Consider the following 21,290-nt stretch of genomic DNA (forward strand, 5'->3'; position numbering starts at 1 on the left):
TAAAAGGCCTAACGGAGGCCTTCTTTCTGTGTTTAAGGAACTGATAACAGCACGGATAGTGGAGCGAGCTAAAGGAATGAGCTGACCAAAGAAGTGCTGCTAATGTCTCTCTCTCTCTCTCTCTCTCTCTCTCTCCCCCTCTGCCTCAAAGAGCATGATGACATACAGTAAGTGCATTTCGTAAGGCAATAAAGGGTGAAGATTTGGCCAGTGCATACTTGGCATGTCATCGCTGAGCGCCTGAGTGCAAAGCAGTCTCATTGTGTTCAATTTGCCTCGCAGTGAGTGTTGAGAGACGGCACCGCCACCCAAGCTAAACCTACGGTAGGGCCAGTAGGTCGCCAGTTTAGAGGAAGAGGACAGGAAATGCTTTGACCAGCGCAGCTACAGTAGAAATGTGTTGAGAAGAAGAAGATGGTTTGAAACATTAATAAAGGTTTGATACTGTAATTATAAAATGAGTTATGAAACAATTATCAATATCCAACAATTTCTTCATAAATGAGAAATTATAAAATGACTTTATGTGTTTATTGGTGAATTGCTCTACAGGACAGTGATTTATGTCAATCATGATATCCTAATTAAACAAAATAATATCTAATTAACTTTAATAGAAGAAGGTAAGGAGACATTCTGTAAATATGAGACCTGGAAAATTGAAGTTTAGTTTCTTGTTTTAGCTTTGAAACCACTTTAAATATGACTCATCAAAATAGATCGGTTTCAACTTTCATGAATATTACAGTGAAATCCAGTGTTTAAGACGCAACATCAAAAATGTTGGCTGCGTCTTATAAGCTGGTGTCACCAATATAACATACTAAAATTACCATTACAAAGAGTGCAGCCGAAAGCATCAACCCCTGCACGCGATCTGAAGCGATTAAAAACTCATCCCCATTCATTGTGTATAGAGAACAAACCTTATAACGTGTTTTTGTAGACCAACCAGGAAGTCGCATCGCCATGGGGTCTATTGAGAATTCACCTATGGGATTTTTTCATTGGATTTTCGATCAAAATCCCCGTTGACTTTTAGACGTTAGACGCCATGGCGCTCAAATGCTAACTTGCTTCCGGGTTTTAGAACTCATTCCTGTGGCGACCTATTGCAAGCTGTGCTGGATACATAGCGACATAGACCAGGCTTGGAGGGCCACTTTTTAACATCTTTTCTCATCATGAGGTCACAACCATTTATAGCAAACATTGGTACTGTATAGTCAGTAGATTAAGCTTGTGGAGCGCTGGACTGATTGAAAGAGTTCTGAGTTAAAGTCAACGAGAGGTCAGCAGCGCGACTCGAGGGAGGAGGATCTGTACATCACAACTTTCCCCGCAGGCTGAGAGCTCAACTACCGTACTGTACATGGTATGAGTGCAAACTCCACAAAGAGAAAACAGACTAAAAGAGCGACTTCTGTTTAGAAACTGCAAGTTGAAGACTTCGCTGAACACATTAGAAATGGTCACCTAGAAGGACAGTTTAAATCTTTTCTCTCTCTGGGAGATCTCTAAATCTCAGTCAATCAATCCTTTATACCTGTGCAACTTATATTTCTGAATTTACAGTACTCTGCAAGTGAAAATACTAACTGCATATTTTAATAAACAGGAGCCCCTTGAGTTAAAAATGGAAGAATCATTAAAAATGATAAATTATGAAACTATTTTGTTGTTGCTACTCTAGTTTGTTGTTATTTTCTGTCAAGCTCAGACTGTATGAAAGCTACGCAGCTCACTGCTGAACTACTGAAGTGAATGTGAGTCACTATTCTGATGATGCATCACAGGTTAACAAATGTTTCGTTGTGCAGTTTAACATTTTTTACAGAAGATATCTGGAGGGATCACTGATGGAGATGGTATGCTTTGCATGTCTCTATTGTTGCGCCACTGAGAAACGAGGTGTGTGTGTGTCAGCGTGTATGTGTGTGTAACTTCCTCTTGAAGGTGGGGCTGTGTAATGGGCTTGACATGGAAGTTATGTCTGGTATTTATGGCGTTTTGTTTGTATCGTTGTTATCTCAAGGACGGGGCATACGAGGGGTGTTAAAGCACCAGACGACACACCAGGTATCGGTCAACCTCCAGACTACCATGAAGATGTTACTCATGATTGTGAGACGTACATATAGCGTCTGCGTCTCTTTAAAGTAGGGCGTGGTTACATGGCAAGAAAAATATCACCATGATATCTCTATGCAAACATCAAAACTGTATCACGACATGTGATTTAACAATAAGACCATCTTTAAGATAGTCTTTAGTGATCCTGTTTGGGCTCAACATGTTACTTAATATAATTAATAATAATTTCTAAACATGATGGATTAAGTCTGCGTTTGCAGCAGCAGGGGGCCGCATCAAGAAAAGGCACTGCGTCAATTTCTCAGGCGCTCTGCCTTTTTTGTTTGGCTTCTCCGAGCGCTTCAAGTTGAAAATTTTTACAACTTTTCAGAAAGGCGGTGTCATCGTAACCTGTGCTTTTTTCAGAGTCTAAGCTATACCCCATATTCTTGTAACCAAATCCTCTATGCCCTTGTCTGATTGGGAATAAAACGATCTCAGATATAAAACTTGCAGTAAAAAGCAACCGAGCGGTGTGGGTCATGACTCAGTGGGTAGAGTCGGTCGTCTCTTAACTGGAGGGCCGAGGGTTTGATCCCCAGCTCCTGCAGCCACATTTCTGATGTGTCTTTGGGCAAGACACCAACAAGAAACTGCGCTCATTCAAGCACTTTCGAGAACACGTGCCAGCACTTTTCTGCCCTTAAAAAACCCTTGGTGGAGGCGCTGGTGGCGCAGTTGTTAGAGTGCGTGCCCGATGTATGGAGGCTATAGTCCTCCAAACTGGCGGCCCAGATTCGCGTCCCACCTGTGGTTCCTTTCCCGCATGTCATTCCCCTCTCTCTCCCTGATTTCCAACTCTATCCACTATCCTGCACAAAATGCCCAAAAATAAATCTTTAATTTAAATCTTTGGTGGACACGGGGCTTTAACTGATGCATATCTTTGTATCATTCAGGAGCTCATATAGTGCGGTGGTACTGATCAGCGACAGTAGAGCTGTTAAACATAGCAAACACAGTGTCTTCATCCATATTGGACAAATGTTGCAGGTTTCTAAACTACTGCTTCCTTTACAAAACAGAAAAGTTTGGCTTTAACTCAGTTTGTCATGTCTGTCTGCTGTTCTCCATTTTTACAGAACAGCTGTGTTAGCAACATGGCTGCTAACCCTAACTAGCTGATAGTTAGCTTTACTTTGATCCGACAGATGGGAATGTCACGACTCCGATTGCTTTTGTTTACTTGCTCTTACTACATCCGGGTGCTTAGAGTCGGCAGCCTGTTGCAGCATCTCCGACTCACTTTTTTAACTGTCCTGTATACTTCACTCCTTTATATTCCAGTGTATGCCTCTTATGTTATTGCATTTATCTAATCTATTCTATTTTAATTATTTGTACCACCTTCTGCTACTTGTCTTGTGTTGCTGCAACGTCTGAATTAAAAGTATCATCTCATCTTTACTTTGAAGAATTAAGAAGAAAGGTCACAATTGATTTGATTCGAGAACAGAAAATATTTGACAAGGATTAAAAACATTGAATGTATTGTTTAGCGTTTTTAGTCTTTCCTCCACAATAAAAAACTCATTAATGCGTTTATTTTATTTATTATAAGGGATGAATTAATAGAAGTTTTCAGGTTTAATGACTGTGCCTTCTTGTGGTTAACAGAATTGAAGTCATCTCTGAACGATGAACCTTTCAAGTGTCTGTCGGCAGAATGATCTTTATTCTCCTGTCGTCCTCGGTGTGTCTCTGACTCAGAAGCAGGACACAGTGGTTCTATAATGACTACTTTACAGCAGGTAATTGAAGCTTTAGACAAACACATGAAGGCAGCGTTAGTCCTCCCAGTGATAGACGGCTTACCTGCCAAGACCTCTGCAAAAGTCAACAAACACACCTGCCATAACAACCCACGTTTACCAACAGTCTGGTGACTTTTTCTCAACGAGTCAGGCCTGAAGGAGGGATGTGTTGAGCTCTTAAAGGAAGTCTGAGTCTGAAATGGCACACCCCCTAGGTGTTTACATTAGGGATCCTTATTTACTTATCATTGAGCAGCTCACATCTAAACTTCACAGAGGATCCATCCTGTCCCCTGTTCAATCATTCAATATGGAGTCTTCCAGTATTTATATCTCCATGCCTTGTGGTTGCAGCACACTGTTTTGGAAGAATGTCTAAAGGGTTCCTCTGCAAAACTACAAACTTAGTGGCTCTCCAAATACAACAGGATCCATTTTTACAGGGTTAGGTTAGGTTAGCTCAGCTCATCTTACTTTCATTTCATTCTCTTATCGACAATAACCTGCATCTCTCCTCTCTTCAAGGAACAAATATAGCTTGTAAATACAGCAGAAATCAAGTCTATCCTGTGTAAATGTCTCTCTGAGTCATGACTGTCTACAATGAGTGAGAAGCTCGAGTCCCGCTGGCTGTGTTGTTGTCATAACTGTGTTTACATGGACGGGACGGTCGGCTCCTCCCCTTGTGTATAAAAGCTGTTTTAGTCAAGAACTAGAGAGAAGAAGAAGAACATACTCACTGATTATTTGGATGTCACATAAGTGTGATCACGCTCATTATGTGTCATTTCATGTGCAACGTGAAGCTACGAGCTAACTAAAGAGCGCTAACATTAGCATGCTAACACAACAAGGCAGTACACAGGTAACTGCAGCTCGAGCCAAGGACAATTTTGTCTGTCTCTTGCGCATGACTCCTTTGTGCCAATACAAGGGGAGGGGGGTTGGAGCTGTGTTGCTGCAGGAGAGCGGAGGCTTCAGTTTGTTGTTTGTTTTGATTTCATGCTGGTGCTCAAGGGCGACATCTACTGGATCAAAAAGTTGCACATTCTTCCATTAATGACCACAGTTGCACCCTCCCCATACTGTATGACAGTATTCATCAGTAGGAAGTTAAGATGCTTGAATAACATCACCTGTGTTTGGGAATGTTCTATTCCATGTTCTGCTACGTCACATTAGGGGACCCTCGTGTGTGGAGACTTATTGATGATGACGCGTATCGTCCTGAAGTCACAGTGCATGACGACATGGACAGCGAGCTGCAGAAAAATATTAAAACAACGGCATTAAGCTTCAGTCTGAACTGGCGATGTCGCACCTCAATGGGTGCATCCATAGAAGGGATGTACCAGCGGACTTATCTCGCTCTCTCCCTCTTTCTCGATGGGGATTATATGGACAAAAGAGAGGTCGGAAAATAAACCTTAGCGACCCGCCCAAGCATCGTCAATGTGTGGGAAAAACTGAAGCATCTGTCAAGGCCAGAGCCCTGCTGCAGCACAAGTTAACTTAGTGATAGCTTGTGATATTAAGCACCCAGACATGCATCCAACTGCCTTATATACTCGTTAATACCAGTGTTAAAGGTTTGCATTGCTAATTTTCCTCCTATTGTCTTGGCTGGGATTGGCTGGGTAAAATCTCCCTCCTGTTGGCATGATCTGAAGAGTAGCACAGTGCTCGCAATGGATGCCAACAGTTTGCAGCATTTCTCCACCTTCCAAGCATGCTATCCCAAAAAGGTGTAAAAGTAATGTTGACAGTCACATGGTTTGGACAGCACTGTTGGGCAGAATGTTTTATAGCTGGAAAAATAACCTCTATCATGTAACCTATCTTTCCTTCGAGTCGTTTTGGAAAGCAAAGCGTATAGATTCTGCTTTACCTGCTCAATAGGAGTCTGTGTTGGGGCTTGTCTGCAGGCAATTAATGTTTCCACAATGTAAGGAAAAACCTCAGTGCCCTGCTGAGACTGTCGTTTGTGTGTGAGTGAGTGTGTACTTTAATTTCACTTTATGTTTTGCTTTCTCGATTGCTCACACCCTCTGTTTTTTAATACGTATTTTCTTGGAAGAGTCCAAACAAAGAGATTAGTGGTTTAGGATAAGACTTGCTGCTGAGGTTTCTATTTTAAGCTCAGATTGTGGTCCTGACATCGAATGCCTCAGGAAAGTGAAGCAGTGGGAGGTTCCCTCGAAACAATTGTTGTGCAAAGGTGTTGGATTGTTTGACTGCCTCTTACTAAACAGCTGCACCTTTGGTTTTTCTAGCTTCATTTTAGAGATGCATCGATCCCCTTTTTTCAGTTCTGATACATATTTACTGATACTGATACCAATATTTTGTTTTTGTCATAATTAATAGTGTAATTATTGTTGTTGTGATGTGTACCGCTAGTTAACCGGGCATTGCGTTTCTCATTGAAAGGGAAACAAAATAATAATAATTTGTATTTATATTAATGCTCTGTGTAGTTAAATGGAATGGATTGTGTTGAGCGAAGGAGAACATACTGGTGAACATAAAACAAAGCTGTTTAATAAAGTTCATGGACATCGTAGCGGTCACACGATACAGTCCATCACGTGCATCAATCAAAGGATGAAAACGTCAACATCCCCTCCCACCCGCTCGAGGTGAATTCTCCTGATTATTTCCTGCTGCGTTCTCACATCAGGCTGACTTGGACTTTATATGGACTAAATACCAGGGAGCTTGCAGGACAAACTCCTGATGAAGTCCAAATGAAAAATGCGGCTGTCACACATGCAGCTCCTCCTGCAAATATCAGGAGTTTTCTGCAAGTGTCGATCACCATGTGTTACAGGGGAGAACAAGAGTTTCACATGAAGTCCACTGATTGGACAAAAAGCCCAGGAGAAAGGTGCTCCTCCATGTTTCTAAGACCTCCTAGCTTCCCACAGTGCATTGGGAAGGGGTTGTTGGACCTGGGGAGCTGGTGCCATTGCCTGCTTTCAATAAACCTCCAGCTGCAGGCTGCGGTGCTGAAGAATTTTTGATTTCCTGCACACACACACACACACACACACACACACACACACACACCCCCCTTTACCACCAAGCACATGCGCTGACACGCTTGCACACAAACACACTCTCATAACCCTGTTTTCAAAAGTGGGCAGCTAAAAGCCAAGCAGACTGTCTGTTCGAGTCTACCCCAGCTCTGTGTGCGCTGTGAGGCCCAGGCATGATGGCACAGTTGAGTGCAATTTGAGTTCTGCACATAAAGTGTGGTTTGTTTCTGTTCTGGAGACTCTGCCTGGAACAAAAGACAAACCGTGCAAAGTTACGACTAATGTGTTGTCAACTGTTGTTGCCATTTAAAATGGAGAATTCAAGCAGATGTAAGAATTATTGTGGTGTTAATGTTATTTAGTGAGTCGTTCAGAGCACATAGAGTGGTCATAAGGTTTGAGATTTACGCCCTCGGCTAAATAATAAGAATAATCTTTTTAAACAATCTTGTTGAAGTTCTGTTTCAAGTTTCCATTGATGACACAATCACAGTTTATCCTAAGTTTATGATAGTCCGACTGCTGGTGACATTAATATGGTGAGGAATCACTTTGATTCAGCGGGTCACAGTTTTTGCGATGGCTCGAAAAAGCTTGTCTGTTAAGACAACTCTCGTCTGTAATGTTTCCATGCATGCTTTTGGGTTTCTATGCGCTGTGGGAGGCAATGTGTGGCAATGTATGATCACTGAATCAGAGTAGAAAGAAAACATAATGGTATGAATCAAGTTGATTTTCTTGAGAAAGGCAACGTTGTATGAGTAGTTAACAAAAAATGAAGGAATGGCATGAAGAGAAGTTGTAGCAGACCCTCTGTGGGAGAGACTGCTGTGGACGTTTTGTCATCAGGCCTGAAGTTAAAGGCACACCACGCTGCAAGCTGCACAGCTCAGACATTTAAAGTAGGGCTCTGCACAAGTCCGATTTCTTCAGTTGAATCAGATCGTCAAAACTTTGACTTTTTATTTTATTAGTTCTTCAATCTATCAAACGCTGACAACAAACTATGTGAGTGTCATGTTACCTGTGAGGGATAAGTTGTACCTTTTTTCCATAAGTGATGGCTGTGAGCAGGACATTAAAGCCTTTCCAGATTATTAGTACTGGTGGCAGCTCTGCTCTCAGCCCCTGTGCTCGCTGAAGTGTGCAGAGAAGCACTGAATTTTTCTTCATTTTTTAAAAATTAATTGGTTAATATGTAGTCAGCTTTTCTTTGTGATTTCAAACCACATCCAAAGCCTTATATTTATTTAGTTAAAATGTATTAAACCAGGAAAACCTCTTTGGGGTAAGAATCTTTTACAAGAGGGGCAGCAGCACTATAAACAAGTTACAGATAAAACACAGAGTAATTTTCAAACTCAGATCAACATGTCCTGAGTGACAGAGCAGCAAAGTCGTCAGTCAAATAATCTACAACCTGAAGCATCTTCCTCCAACATTATCAATCTACAGTTGAAAAGATTTAAAGATGGCAGCTCTCCCAGACACAGATCATCCTGCAGGAGCAGCGTACCTGAAACTCCTTTTCCTCTTTTCCCCTTGTCCTAAGATTTGTTATGTACCTCAACGCTCCATAACCTTGAATTGCAATTTCATATTTCTAATGTATTTATTAAAAGCTCTGTTTGCAAAGATGTCACTCAGCTGCTACATTATTCTCTCTGAAGTTGAGATATAAGCCGTGTTTCCTGTTGTCATAATAATTTCTTGTGCAAGTGACTTTTGAGTACTCTCAGCTGTCACAAAGGTGTGTAAGCTGTGCTGCAGCTCGGCATTCTTGTGTAAGTGCATGTGTGTGCACTGGGAACACAAATGCACACACATACACAACAAGCCTGACTGTCACTTTCTGAGAAGGCTGGGGTGTGTGCCAGCAGCCCTCGGCAGTGTCCACTGCCAATTAGTCCCTTTTTATTTGTTTAAATTCAGTTGGACCACGACACAGCGCACCACACACCACATTCCATGCAGCGCTGCTTAAAGCTGCAGAGGATGTTTCTGATTCATGCTCACATGGGACCCTAACTGTTTCCACTGTTTTTAATGCTTTTCATATTTCTGCTGGCATGGCTGCAGAATTGATGGAAGATTTTCTTTGACGAGATCAGCACCGCTCCAAACAATCCCAATCAGAGCATCTAGCCTTTGCATGCTGAGGAGAGAATGGCATGACATTTAGCTGTGTGTTTCTTGTTCCCAGTAATGTGTAGCCTCTTTGTTTACCTCTAGTAGATTTGTGCAGGCTATCGTTGTAGCCCAAGCTTCAAGTGCCAGGTTTGTGTTTCTGTTAAGGGCTCCTGTTGACTATTTATCCACATTTTATTTAGTCTTTAATTGATTTGGACGTTTTTAGGTGGATTCACTGTGGTAGGGTGAATGAGCCCATTGATGGAGCATGGCAGGCCTGCTACCTCCAGAAATGAGTGTGGGGCTGTGGGTCAATGCTTTGGCACAGTGAATAACAGCCTCAGCAATAGAAGCTTTGTCTCTATCTGTGCTGGCAGTGCAGCTCTGCCTCGGGCCCTATTCCACCAGTGCCTCCAGGGACAGCAAGGGCTAATCTGCACCCCTTAGAGCCACCCCCTGACATGGACCTTCTGCAGGCCTGTAATTGCGTACAGTTAAGAGGTGTGGACCTTTTTGTTTTTGAAGCCAGGAAACAATCCAACCACACTGTTGACCTGTAACTGGGTTAGCTGCCAAGTAGTGAGTTTCCTTTCCCACAACGGCTGAGCTGCCCGGCCTTCTGAGCCTGAATGGCGGGCTGTTGTTCTCTGGCTCTGTGTGGTAGTGGTGTCTTTTGGCATGTAAACTAAACAGGGACATGTAAACCTAGTATGTTTCAGACATCAAAAGAAGTGCATAACTCTGAAGGCTTTATTTTTGGTATGCTAAATTTGCTCAATCCACTGGAGGAGATGGAAGACGCCTTACTGGTAGCAGAATGATTGGCTCTGAACTTGTAATATCTAAGATATATAAGATATGGCATAACGTTGTCCTCTGGTTTGCATAGCAAACGATCCAATTATGTCACGCCTTCTAAGTTGTGATCGGTTCTATCCCGTCTGAGTTGTAAATATGACGGACGTGGATGTCTCGTTCTCGATCTCGTTCCAAAACAAGCGGAACCTTCGGTGAGTTTTCACCCGTGGATGTGGAATTGTTCCACTTCCACATCCTGTTGGACAGGCAGGTGCCAAACACAAATGGTTAGCTTGTGCTAGCGTGCGGTAACTTGCAGTGTAGGTACAAGCAGTAAACGTAGACACTGCGTCTTGCAGTGAGTGTGCTCTTCTTGGTGGTGATGATACCAGGAGGAGGGGCCCAGTTTGAATGTTTTGGTTAGAAACTGCAACCAACATTGCTGCTGACTCCACCTTTTAACAGAATGTTCTGACCAGGAAGTTAGCCTTCTGAAAACATCCCTACTCCACAGTCTGTAGTAGATTGTCACCGGCATACATTGTCTGATATGTTGTCTGGCAGGTACAGGACTATCACATATAAGACAATCAAATCTTAGGTGTTCGTTAGATGTTTGCTTTTTTGGAAAACAATATATAGGCACTGAAATGTGTTATTTGTTTCTAATTAATTAATTCATTGTGTTAAGTAAAATAATACCAACGTCTCCATTAAAGGAATCTTTTTTTTTTGTAAAACTACTTCCAGTTTGTGGATGATGTTTGTTTTCCATCCTTGTCTGGCTACATTTATCACTGATAGCGAGGAGAAAGTGAAAACGTATCTTACAAAAGCTTTAAAAGAGTTTCAGACAAAAGCCTCCTTTTACATTAGAAAGTGATTGAATCTACCTTGGTAGCACAGAGTGATATTCTGATAATCTCTGAGAAAAGTATGTTTCCTTCCTGCTGCACACAGGGGTCAAAGAGGGGTTTCTGAATAGCCCAGGTCTGTCTCCTTGCAGCTGGCACCAGAGTATTAACCTTAGCCAAAAAGCTCCTTCTGTTATCAGCTACATACGGATGTTTTGCAAAGCCGATTTACGACTTCTCTGTTATGACATCCTCATTGCTCACAAAGAAGCACAGCTGCTCAGAGAAATACTTTGTCTTCTTGATGGAAATAACAGGCCAGTGTTATCTGAGGCACACGCTTCACATCAAATGTCTGTTAAAATTGTTATAGGTTATTTCAGTCCTCAAAATTGACTTTCACTGATGTTTTAAGATTGCTTTAAAAAGACTCCTCATTTGTTTCCTCACTCTGTTGATCTGCACAGAGCAGAACAGGGTGTGCTTCATGTGTCACATGTGTTTTGAATGGCATATGTGAACCTCCCTCAGGAAGAGGTTTCGACAGAATGCGGTCAGAAGAATAGTGTGGGATAACACAAGACATGGCTGTCATGCTCTGACACTTCATGTTCTCATGACTGATCCGCTCTACATCTCTGTTTGTGGTCCCTTAACGCGCTGCGGTAATGATTGGAGAAGTGAGTGTGTACCTCAGAGTGGGCCAGGTGGAATCCCTGGACAAGTTTTTTTTTTTTTTTTTAACCAGAGTCGAGTAGTCAATGAGAACAAAGCCTTACCTGCTTTAGTGAGTTTTCTAGAACAAATACTGTTGTATTTGCAGAGATGTTGTTTCAATACAGTATTAAAAAGCAGTGTTTTACCTTTCCCTTTACCCTTTCAAAGTGCAAAATCTGAATACCCCGGCAAAAAAACCCCTATGATTCTATGTTTTATTGTTAATTATGATCACAGTGCGTTTGTGTTTTTTTTTACACTGCAGGAGGATTCCGATTCTTTACATCCGCACAGTACATAGCTATGCAGACAAGGTCCTCTGAGCAAGCTTCAGTCCAAATCAGAGCAAAGATTCAATATGACAGAAAACTTATTATTTATTTTTTTTACATTGCAGAGAAAAGTTGCAGAATTGTAAAATGGTGCGTCAAGCCTCAGAGTTGAGCCGAGGCGCTGACGGCCCCTTCTGCAACTCAGCTTGTAAAATCATGGCTGTTTTTGTAAATGTCAAGCTAGTCACCTGTATCAACAGCCAATCAGCTTGTAAAAAAAAACCCTGCAGAATTCAACAAGCAACATCTGGAGTAACGCAATATCTAAATGACGGTCTGAGGCAGGAAAACCAGGCGGAAAGATTTGTTTTTTAAAACTATTTTGAAGCACTTTTTTGTCTAAAAAAATACAATGTGGTTTAAAATCAAATGCGTTGACATGCATGATTCCTAAACCATTAGTAATTTATTTTTGAATTGCTGAAAACAACACTTTGTCGACGCTTAACAAAGGGTGCATTCCAATGTCATGTGTTGCCTTCCACTTGTGATCGATTCTATGCTGTTTCAGTAGGAAATACGCCACAACACAGCAGTTATATACTCTCAAAGTTGCGTTTCATGCAGACTTTAATGGGCTGACTGTCCTCACTCTTCTACCTGGATGTAATCAAGCACAGTGAATGGATAGCATCTTGTAAGAGCAACACGGTTTGTCAACATTTTGATCTAGAAAATGGAGATAAAGTTGTATCTAGGTTCTGTCTGGTTAAACTGGCATGTCCACCGGAGGAATGCGTAACTACATTCAGCTCGGTATGTGGATGTTACGCTTCAGGGAGGACCAAAGGCTGGCGGTACTAGCGCCGCTTATGTAGCCACACTCTCCAAACCAACCTACAGTGTTTTCCCACAGACAGTTTTGATTAAATTGTGCTCAATTTCGTATGTTTTATCACCTTAAGAATACTGTTAAAGATAGTCAGTAGCTTTTTCCTAAAAAATAATAAAAAAAGACTTGTAAAAAATAAATGCCGCTCAGTCATCACTTCTGGGCTCCCATTCATACAGACCCCGTCCTCTGTATATGTGGATTTTCTGAATTGCTGAAATCAATTCCAACACCGCATTTATGTTGCTCATTGCTTTAGATTTAGAAAACATAAAACCATGCATGTTATAGCATACAGTCCTAAAGAACACTTATAGAGTGCCTTAGGACAGTAAGTGACCAGTCAACATTACTTAACCCCCCCCCCCCAGTCAAAGCAGTCCAGAACCTGGCCTGAGTCCCAGTTTTAAAAACACCAGCATTCCCCTTTAACTCCAAATCTTTTAACTACAGGATTTTCAGAAAGTAAGCTGTCCTGGCCTTTGAACAAACTTCCTCTTTGGTAAATTAAGTAAAAAGGATAAAATGAACGTGGCTCATGTTCATGTGTGCGAGACAGTTGGGGTCAAACACAGTGTATAGCCCTGGAGCTCAGTATCTCTGTACTGCAGTGTCAGCAGGGATTCTTGGGAATCAACTGTTCTGTAGCGGTGCCTTATGTTGGAACTTCACAGATCTTTACGTGGCGATCTGCCTCCAGACTAGACTTGGGTTCGCCCCCTCTCTGTCCTCAATAAGCCAATGTGGAAGGCTGTTTTTCCCAGCAGTCAGTCAAAGGTGGTTTCCTCCCACTGCTACTCTTTTATTAAGGGGGCTTTGTGGGGAGGAGGGCTTGTGGACTGCATGCCATCTATTCTCATTGAGGATCTCTGAAATCCTGTTTTGAAAGCTCCCAGGCATAATAAAAAAGTCGACCTCAAATGTCTGACGGATGTCTTGTAGAGTGTAGCTGCAGTTGACCACATTGGCTCCTTCCTTTCCTCTTGCTTCGTTCTTTGTCACTGAACTGAGTTCTCCAGGTCATTACTATTTTCAGAATCCGTTCTGTATGTGTACTGTATAGGCATTTTTCAGACACAGGACTTCGTTTTTTTTATAGTTCTAGGAACAGTTTGAACCCTCTGTTTTAGTTCCTAGGACCCTGCTCAGAGGAACTTTTTTTCGCTCCTTCTTAGGTACTCTCCCAGCCAATCCAGTACCAGCAACCACCATTTTTAAATCCCACTGTAAACATTAGTAGATAAGCAATCAGTAAACGCTCCGAGAAAAGGACAAATGGACCAACAAGGAAGTCAAGGTATTATGGTGTAGTGTTTACTCAACGGAGGAAATACTACAAATACCTCTTTGCTGTCCATCCTCTTACTCTCTCAAATGCCTCATCTCAGCTCACACATCTCCTTTCAAACTCTGTTGTGTTCATAAACCCAATCACACACAACAAAGACAGAGCTCCCACCACGGCATCCTCCATATTTTCAGTAATGTTGCGTAAGTGACTCTGCTCTAGCAAGTAGCTAACGGTTGATATCGTAAAGTGGCAGCGGTGCGAATACAGACTGAAAAAAGTCCCCAAGATGTGTTGATCTCAGGGAATTCCCTATTGGCTAGTTCCTCTTCAAAAAGTCCCCAGAACTGTTTGGTCCAAAAACACACCTTACATGTACGATCATATGGGGAGAAATTTGTTTTCTCATAAGTTTTTTTCCATCTTTTCTTTGTTTGATTTCAGATGATGTTCAAGATGAAGGCTGCTTACTGCCACAACTGACACCCGAAGTGAACTGAAGACAAAAAGAAAGCAGTCCTCACCTGGCAACATACGAATGGCCCAGGGAAGCCACCAGATTGACATTCAGGTTTTGCAAGACCTGCGCCAGAAGTTCCCTGAAGTCCCAGAGGGTGTTGTCTCCCAGTGTGTTCTACAGGTGAGTCAGTCCAAAGACCTGAAAATCTGATTTCTGCTAAGCCTGAATGTTACATCAGGTCACACCAGGTTATGAAACATAGTCACACTCAGTCAAATTAGGGAATATCCATAGACTGTAAATATGAGTGGCGTCACCCATCTGTTCTGCAGGGGGCTTTGGAGTCCCATCTCAGGAGCATCGTAGTGGGGAGAAAAGTGGGACTGACTACCCAGGGCCCCAGTGGGGAGGGGGGCCCTTATTGGGTCTGAAATAAAAATAGACTTTTATTACGTTTTTTTCTCAAAGTCATAACTGCAATAAGATAACTAAAATTGTCTGAATAAATGAACAAACATTCAGAATTCCTTTCTGAAATGTGGATTGGAGGCCCCTCTCACCCCTACCGAATGTGCAGAGTGGTTTAGTCTGCCCCACGCTGTCTACTGGATTGATCTATCAGCAGTCAGTCGAGTCAAGAGTGAGAGTGAGTGATGTTACAGGCTGCAGCACCATCCCCCCCCCCAAAAAAAAAGCAAAGTCGGGGGTTCAAAAGACAAAAGAGAGAAAGGAGAAAGAAAGCAATCTAAGTTTAAACAGCTTTCAACAACTTTCTTTCAAAAGAAAGGTGGGTACAACCTACACAGTTTAAGAATGGATTAAGCTAATCCAGCTAGCTTTGAAACAGAAAGGTGAGCACACCTCACAGTTTGAGAAAGAGTGAAGATTAAACCAGCTGTTAGAGGATGATATTTGTGTTTCATATATAAATGTATCTGATCACCCTTCATAGGTACGATTTCATACGACCCTATTTTATTAAAAACATTACATCGCGGGAAAAAAGAGTCAACTTGGTAACGATATTTAAACTGTAAATTCATATGATATCAATGTTGTCAGGCTAGCATTAAAAATGAGTCCGCTACTTCTACCTAAAAAACAAAAAAAAATTACGTCTGGTGAGAGACAGGATAAAGCTGTGTTAGAAGAATAAAGGTTAGCTCAGAACTGAGAACTATTACAGCCTCATTTTAAGTGTGGTAGAATCTAATTCAGATTTATTTGATGATGTATTTGTAGTTTGGGCTGTGGTGGTGGGCCCCAATGTGAAATCTTTTCATGGGGCCCGGAGGTCCTTGCGGCACCCCTGTCCCATCCCTAGCGGTCTCTGCTGAAAATCCTGTCTCACCCTAACTTTCAGTCAACCTAACGACAAGCTAAGTGTTGGAGTTGAGGCAGTTTTTAAGCCTCTTGACGAACCGTTACACCGCTGTGCTTTATTGTGAATAACTCTTATCTTTCATGAAATTAAAACGGATGATTGTCAAAAAAATTAACAATAACAGTTTGTGCCCATCAGACCTTGTTTGTTTTTTTTAAACCAGACTGTAAACATGTTAAATTCTGCTGTAAAAACAGGCTTTTTTTAATGGGTGTTTATGTGACTTCTGGTGCCTCTGCAGTCACCCTCTAGTGGACACTCGAGGAACTGAAGGATTTTGCACTTCAGCATCGGCTTCCTTTTTTTAATATAGGAGGTTGCTACATGAAGATATTATTTTTAAGCTAATCATAGATACTCATTTAATGAGTGTTGACGGAATCTGATTGTTTCACCTGTAATATATATGAATTGTCTTCATCAGTATTTACTAATTGTGGTCTAATTGTTTGGATGATCTCCAAATGTTTTTTCCATAATATCTGTTTATCTTATAGGTTATTTAACTCCTGCTCTACATTAAATGAGTTCTACTTTAGATTTTGATATGAATAGATCATGGCCAACCACTACCAACGATAGTATATAAAAGTTTTACACAACACAATGTCATGTTGTCATGACGATATTTCAAAAAGATGGCAAAGTTAAAAAGAATGAATTCCCTATGTTTCTTAAACATTTAAACAGGATGTTTCAAACTGATTTCCCACTGCTGCCTGTGTTTCAAAGTAAAAAAAAAAAAAAAAACTACTGTTAATGCCATGACTTCTTTTCACCTTTTAGACGTCACCTTGAGATTTTCACCTGAACTATTATAGTATAATGAGTTTACTTTCCCTCTCCTTCTTTCAGAACAAAAACAATTTGGACGCCTGCTGTGAATACTTGTCCAAGGTCAGTCCCGGCTACCTGTACAGTGAAGAAGGAAACCTCAGCTTTTCCGACGACCCCAGCTACACCCGACTCCGTAATCACATGACCCAGCTTAACCTGGGCCTGCAGTCTCAGAATGTGCATGCGGCCCCGGTTCGGGACAGCCTGAGAATGAACGGCAGTCGGACTCTTGCCCATAGCCTGAGTGACGGGCCCCTCCAGACGAGCCAGGCCCCCAACAGTGACTTCTTTCAGCAGGAGCCCCAGTCCGCCCCTGTGCAGGTGCCCTCCAGCCTCAATGTTTTTGGTGTGATGGAGCCCACACGCAAACCGCAGCCTCCACAGCACCTTGGACTCTACCCTTTGGGAGTCAAAGGGCCGACTATGGGTGTCCAGCAGACTCCTCGCTTCAATCCAATCACCGTCACGCTAGCCCCCAATATCCAGACAGGCCGCAACACCCCCACATCTTTGCACATACATGGTGGGCCGCAGTCGGGCCTCAGCAGTCCACAGGGTAACTCTATCTACATCAGGCCCTACGTTAGCCAGTCCGGTACCAACCGGCAGAACCAGCAGCAGGGAGGCAGGGCCCAGTACAGCCCCACTTCTCAGCCCCAGCAACAGATCTACCAGATCTCACACCCCGGCTCCTGGTCCGGCCCTCAGCACGCCTCCTCTTCACATACCTCACAGACCCAGGGCCACCAGACCTCTCATGTCTACATGCCAATCAGCTCCCCCACAAACCCCCAGGCGCCGTCTTTTCTTCCAACTGGAAGCCAGGCCTCTTCCTCTGGTGTCTCCTCCTGCTCTTCTTCATCTTCCTCCTCCTCCGTCATGCCCACCTCCCTCTCCACCATCAGCCAGTACAACATTCAGAACATCTCCACAGGCCCGCGGAAGAATCAGATAGAGATCAAACTTGAATCTCCTCAGAGGAGCAACTCAACAACCACGACGGCCGTGCTGCGGACCAGCGGTGGGCCCCGGTCCTCCTCAACTTCATCATCCTGCCCTTCCTCTTCCTCATCTTCAACTGGTGTGGCTACTGTCCCCACCGCTCCTCTTTCCATTGGATGCCCGGGTCTGAGCCGCAGCCAGCCCACTGTTTACATTTCTGCCAGCCCGCCTACTGCTGCTACCACCCCCTCTGAGGAGGCCGTCATGGCCTCAGCCGGCTCCCGCTCCCAGCCAAAGTTTTACATTTCAGCCAACGCCTCCAGTGATGACAGTGGGGGCAGGAACCCCCCCACAGTCTACATCTCAGCCAACACTCCTTTGCAGGGGCCTTCGGGGGCCAGGAACCTGGGGGGCCAAGTGAGCATGGGCCCTGCCTACATCCACCACCATCCTCCTAAGTCCCGTGCGTCTGTGGGAGGAGGAGGCACAGCATCATCGCCTCGCGTGGTTGTGACTCAGCCCAACACCAAATACACTTTTAAAATCACAGTGTCCCCCAATAAGCCCCCAGCTGTGTCCCCCGGGGTGGTGTCCCCTACATTTGAGCCCAACAACCTCCTCAGTATACCCTCAGACCACCACTATGTGGAGCCAGACCCCCTTCACCTCTCAGACCCGCTGTCTCCGCACAGGGAGAAGCCGAGTGAGTCTCGCAGACTCAGCATGGGCTCTGATGATGCAGCGTACACACAAGGTGAGTTTTACAAAAAGACAAGCACTGTAAATGCATATGTTGATTACATTTTCACAGATCGGTTCTCATGACCTCAAGTTAGTAATAACAGACTCTACACAGAGATAAAGGAGACTTTTTAATCCTTTTTACATATTTTAGGGTACCACTGCTCGTGGTACCTTCAGTCTCTAAATGTACTCAGAATCCTCCTTTAATGCAGACAGCTTGGACTAAGCACACTAGTGTCCAAAATGAGTTTCAATTGTGAATCCAAAGTCAAACACAGTTTAATGTCATGACAGCAGCTGTTTGCTTCAATGTTTATTGGTTGTTTAGTACATGTGGAGTAGCTTAAAAGTGCAAAGTGATAAGGGCCTCTTTTACCAATAATTTATATTGTGAAGTTGTTTTGCTGCCAGCAGTTGGTCGAAATGCTTTTTCCACTGCGCCCGGCCAAGAAAGTAATTTTCCTTTAAAGTATACTGTGTGATTTTAAGAGTCTCTCTCCATAACTCTGACTGTTCTATTTAGTTCTAAACCAAAACTGAGTGTACTTGCTGTCACTGCGTGTTCAGTTAGTGTAGCAACTTTAACTTTGTGCATGTCCGTGAGTTACATAAAAGCAAAGGTGACTCGCTCGTTCAGGGGCCGCTGCGATGACTGAAGTGTGAGTCCTCCACACTAAATGCTGTGTTTGCTCTGACGACCCCTGAGACTGGCAGATTCTGTGGTGTGAGTCAAACATGTCGGAGCACACTGCTCTTACCTTTTTTGGGCTTTTCACTGTATTACGTGTGAGTCACCAGCTGTGACTCCTGCACTGCAGTGACTACCAACAAGAGGGGCTTTACATCGGGCACGCTGTCTCTGATGCTGACCTTCTGACCCGGTGTCCTACAACTACTCTGCTGAAACTTGCAGTCATTATTAGCCGTTGCACTTGCAAGCTAAGCTTCTCCTGTAATCAATGAAACTGGCTGTAAAGAGGAGTGTAAGTGATGTCATGCTCCACAGATTGCACAATGAATGCAAAGATAACATAGCCTTCTAATGATATTTTTTATGGATAGTTCGCTCTGTACTTTTATGCAAATAATGGGACATTAAAGGATCAATCTGTAAGATATCTAGTGACTGAAATGATAAAGTGAGCTCACTATATGATCAGACAGGAAACATGCTATGTTGAAGTGCTGGCTTCTCTGACAACAATGCAGCAGCCAGTATGTCCTCCTTCTAACTTTAGATTCTGCTCCTGAATGCTCTGGATTTGTTTGGACCAGAGAAGGTAGGCAGTTTTAAGACACCCCCACACGGCCGTTTTGGACACCCCTTGGTTTGCCAGATATGAGAGCAGTTATCAGGTCAACAGGTGTTGCAGTGATGGAAGCGGACAAGAGAAGTGGTTCAGATAGAAGTGATTGTACCCGACCTAAAAAGCCTCTGCATGTTTCTAAGGAGCTCCACGAGCAGAAACGTGCTCAAACTAGGATCAATGTTGGAGATGATTTTGAAAAATGGAGAGAGGTTAGAACACAGAAAGGTTTACAGACCCATGCAGAGCTGGATAAACACTGAAGCTACAGTGTCCACCACATGGTGACCTGCGTGAGCATCAACTATAGGAAGGAGGGGGCGGGGGGGAGACGTTAGCTGTCAGAGTTACATATTGCTCCTGTGTTATTATTCTCCTAATTACACTGATTATAAACAGGAAATGACCAGGGCTGCTCCTATAAGTGGACCATGATCCTGATCATTATTCAGTAAGCCCCTGCATCAGCATGTTGTAAATCGAGTCTCTTGAACCTTTTCTACAGATGTAGCACACAGCACTGAAGAAAAACAATTATTGAGATGTTTTTTGTTGTTCAGTGGACTAATCATCAAACTTATCTTCTGATCAATAATTAAAAATGGCAGTGAGTTCTTGAAGCACTAAAAAAAGTAATTCAGATGAAAATGTTTTATTTCAAGGTTAAAAAAAAATAAGGAACCAGTAGTGGATAGCTTTATGATGCGCTGCCAAATCCTAATCCGATATCAGTCATGCACGGCCCTTCATCAAACAAAACACCTGGAGCTGAAAGACGTGATCCTTTGATTCTGCAGGCATTTGAAAAAGAGGGATTTAAAACTGTTTTCATTCATGAGGATAAATCACAAACCACAGGGGAGCATATGAACCCTCTTAGGCCCTGTGTTCATCAAGCGTTTTTTTCTGGCAGAAAAGCACTGACTGTGCGTTCGGGAGCGCTTGGATGAAGCGTTGTACACAAAAACGGTGTAGCGCTTGGGGAAAAAAATACTTGGGCTGGACATTTTGTCTTGGTGGCTGCCTCTTGCTACAAACGCTCTCTACTCATAGAAAACAAATGACAACGATGCTGACGCTCAGAAAAAATCACTAGGTGCACACAGGGTTTAATAATTTGATCATTTTTTGAACAGTTATTAACTTCAATGAGTCTACTTCAGAACTTAAAGTAACAAAGTTTTTAGGAATCAACACAAGAAGCTTGTTTTTCTCATCAGAGCGTGAAAACTGTGAGGCGTCTCCAGCTTATCCACATCTGTTTGGATATCTCGGTAGGGGAGCAGGCCGACTTTACCACTGTTCGATATAATCAACAACAAGTTCAGTGTGGAGATTCTTTACTGTTTTATACTCTCACACTTTGTCCCTCATATCAAACAAACCGCTGAGAATGAGTTTGTAATCATCAGGTCGACATTTCCCACAGAGACTATCACCCCATACGTTTAAAAAGTGACTTTTGTGTTTTGATAAGCAACAGAAAGGGAGTTGTTTATCATTGAGTGTCAGTGGAGGAGGTGTTTCGACCTGTCAACAGATACGGGAGAAATCATGAGTTATGAGCAACACGCTGCAGCAGATCATGTGCACAGTCATGAAAACACTGCAGCACAGTTTGCCTGCAGCGCTGTTCTTATCGGGATGGGTCTTTCTGTTTCCAAATATACGGACAGTACAGGAATCTTGTTTGTCGTGTGTAGTTTCCCTGCCAATCCTTTTAACACATAGGTGTTT

At 42.9% G+C, this 21,290-nt stretch overlaps 1 protein-coding gene across 5 annotated transcripts in view; it reads left to right on the plus strand.

Moving 5' to 3' along the window:
* The window catches only part of tab2 (TGF-beta activated kinase 1 (MAP3K7) binding protein 2), a 50,083-nt gene that overhangs the window by 14,590 nt on the left and 14,203 nt on the right, over nt 1-21,290 (plus strand). For all 5 annotated transcript variants that reach the window (XM_020636690.3, XM_065963406.1, XM_020636689.3 and 2 more), the window contains exons 2-3: nt 14,324-14,519; nt 16,579-18,256. In XM_020636690.3, coding sequence (XP_020492346.1) covers nt 14,418-14,519; nt 16,579-18,256 — 1,780 coding nt within the window. In that variant the 5' untranslated portion in view covers nt 14,324-14,417. The remainder of the gene's footprint in view (nt 1-14,323; nt 14,520-16,578; nt 18,257-21,290) is intronic.

Source organism: Labrus bergylta, chromosome 15 (assembly GCF_963930695.1).
Source record: "Labrus bergylta chromosome 15, fLabBer1.1, whole genome shotgun sequence".
NCBI classification, from domain to species: Eukaryota; Metazoa; Chordata; class Actinopteri; order Labriformes; family Labridae; genus Labrus; species Labrus bergylta.